Source organism: Gregarina niphandrodes (assembly GCF_000223845.1).
Source record: "Gregarina niphandrodes unplaced genomic scaffold scaffold00192, whole genome shotgun sequence".
NCBI classification, from domain to species: domain Eukaryota; phylum Apicomplexa; class Conoidasida; order Eugregarinorida; family Gregarinidae; genus Gregarina; species Gregarina niphandrodes.
The window spans coordinates 703-3,345 of record NW_011645953.1 but is presented as its reverse complement, the minus strand read 5'-3'; the positions used below and the strand labels follow the sequence as shown (position 1 = coordinate 3,345).

At 48.7% G+C, this 2,643-nt stretch overlaps 2 protein-coding genes across 2 annotated transcripts; both read left to right on the top strand.

Moving 5' to 3' along the window:
• Window positions 1–738: 738 nt before the first annotated feature.
• On the top strand, window positions 739–1,737 carry GNI_222580 (hypothetical protein; the record flags this gene model as incomplete). The annotated part of the gene is made up of 2 exons (XM_011135614.1): window positions 739–1,103; window positions 1,191–1,737. 2 exons carry the CDS (start codon window positions 739–741, stop codon window positions 1,735–1,737), a joined length of 912 nt encoding a protein of 303 aa, XP_011133916.1.
• A 564-nt stretch (window positions 1,738–2,301) lies between these two features.
• GNI_222570 (RNA-directed DNA polymerase) lies at window positions 2,302–2,559 on the top strand (the record flags this gene model as incomplete). The annotated part of the gene is made up of 1 exon (XM_011135613.1): window positions 2,302–2,559. A coding segment is annotated over one exon (258 nt), but the record flags the coding sequence as incomplete, so codon positions are not given.
• Between the last annotated feature and the right edge of the window lie 84 nt (window positions 2,560–2,643).

Genomic DNA, 2,643 nt, shown 5'->3' with positions numbered 1-2,643 from the left:
CAGAGTTATGATACCGAAAGAGAAGGAAGCAGCTATTCGGTCGGCCCTATTGGGCAAAGATATAAAACAAGTCATACGTGCCACCCATCAGCTGGGATACTACAAAGTTATCCTGACACCCTCGCAACGCGATTCGGCGGCTAAGCTCAGGCAAATATTACTCAAAGTAGGGCATTTCACACAAGTAGCTAGGGACTTGCGCAAAGCCCTAGATGTGAAATGGGAGTGCCCTAGAGATACGCGATGGGAAGCTAAGCGAATCGAGATCTTTGTGGATGCGTCGGACACAGCCGCAGGGCTGCATGTACGATATAATGGGAACTGCGTTCTCGAGGAGTCACTGCCGTTGACACACACCGTGACGAACCTCGCCTCGTTTAAAGAGATACAGGGAGCCTATAAGCTCTTAGTAAAGTACAGGGCGCATATCCAACACATCGACGAAGAATGCGAGAAGATAATTCTTACCGACAACCTAAGGTTGTACCAAGGGCTAATTAGAGGTGATGATCCTCGAAATGACTTAGAGATCTATGCGGCCAGGATTAGGCAACTATATAAGGCTAAGTACGCCTACATTCCAGGGGGCCTCAACCCGGCCGATGATTTCTCGAGGAGACGGCGTCTCCCGCCCTAAAAAGATTTTTAATTTAAACTCATATAATTTTTCAATATCTGAAAAGCCTTGGCTGCACTAATTGATCTGTACTAATTCGAACATTGAACCTAACACATATTATGGTACAAACGCGCTCTAACACTGACCCGGAACAGGTCTATGGGGAATTCTTTCGCAAGTGTAAGGAAGAGAAAGTCCTTGACATGTCGCTCTTCCAACTGATCCCGATCAAGTTACTCGAAACACGGGCACTCGAGAAGAAAATCGCCCTTGAAGACCTGGTGGAAGTCCGTGACAAGTATTTAGACACCTGTCACCCCGACTGGGTTCGCAAGTTTCGAGCGTTGGTGAGTGAGCTTCAGAAGAAGGCCATACCACAACTCGACCTTACACCTCTACTGACGACAAGAGAATTTAGAGAGGCACAGAAGAACGGGCCTCCGACGTTCTCGAAGCAGAACTCAACCTCGTCAGTGTCGAAGTCGTATGCAGCACCACCCATGCCCGCGAGACGCTTACCACCACCGCGTGGCTTAGAGGAGGTTATGCACGATGACTCTTCGGTCTATAGTAGCCTCGACTCTGCTCCACACAAGAGAGAAAGAGAACAGACCTATGGGTTCGAGGCAGTGGAAGATATAGAGAGCTTAATGTTCGACCCGATGTCCCTGATTGCCCAACTCAAGCGTAAAAAGGCGAGCATCCCGAAACTCTTTGAGATGAAAGTGCGCATAATATCACAGGCCATCTACCATCCTACGATAGAGAATTCGGAGTTGCTGATTGACGCCTTAGACACAATTCGAAACGAGGGGGTGATATCGCAGAGACAGAGGGACCGACTTTTGATTTCCATTATAGCGTACGGCAAAGACGCGACAATTAAGAGAATGGAATCTGGTACACTGGACCGACCGCTGAACATATATGCTAAGAGCTCGAGAAAGAAGCCTGGGGACAACAAACAGACGTCTCCGAAGAAGGCTTACGAGCAGAAAAGCGGCGGCAATGGTAACCAGCAGTCGAATAATAAAGGCAAGAAGCCTTACAACAAGAGCCGACGAAATAGTTACAAGCCGACGGAAGCCACCACTAACTGGACTGAGACGACCAAATAGGGCGTTGGCAAGAGTGGGGTTAAACAGGTCCACTCGGAGCCATATTTCCAGAAGGTGCGCGAAGTATGCAGAAGCGATTGCGATACACCGTCTACTTCGGCGTCTATACAGATTAGTAAAAAGGGGGGCTCGGGAGAGAAAATCTCTCAGGTGCTGCCAGCATTTAACGAGGAGTTGGAGGGAGATCCTCCGATCAGATGGACTCCTCCTAAGCTGAATCCAAGCGATGCGCGCATATACAGAGAATGGATCAGCGATCGACTCGAAGACGGATCGATCATACCAATAAGAAAGGCATACGTTAAGGCCTTACTTAACCCATACGTGGTGGGGACAAGAGTTACGCACAATTGTCAGATACTCTACCCATACACTAACAAGGATGGGAAGTTTCCCAGTACGCAAGCGATCGGGCCAGTAGTCGCATGGGCCATGGGGCAGAGAATTCTAGCGAAAATAGACCTCTCGAAAGCCTTCCACGCGGTCCCATTGACGAACCACCAACGACCGTACTATAGCTTTCTAGACCCAGCGGGCAACAGTTACTGTTACGCAAGGATGCCAATGGGTGCGAAAACGGCACCTAAGCACTTTGCGCAGGTGATGAACCTTATCTTAAGCCAGCTCGAGACAGACGACCAAGTGAACGTTAGGTCATATCAAGATGACATCGTTGTGGCGGCGAACTCGAGAGCTGAACTAAACCAACGGTACGACAGAGTATGCGAACATCTCAAAGCCAGTGGGTTCAAGATAAACCCAAATAAGTCAACGAAAGCGGAAAGCCTAGATATTCTAGGCTACCGATTCGAACAAGGCAGAGTTATGATACCGAAAGAGAAGGAAGCAGCTATTCGGTCGGCCCTATTGGGCAAAGATATAAAACAAGTCATACGTGCCACCCAT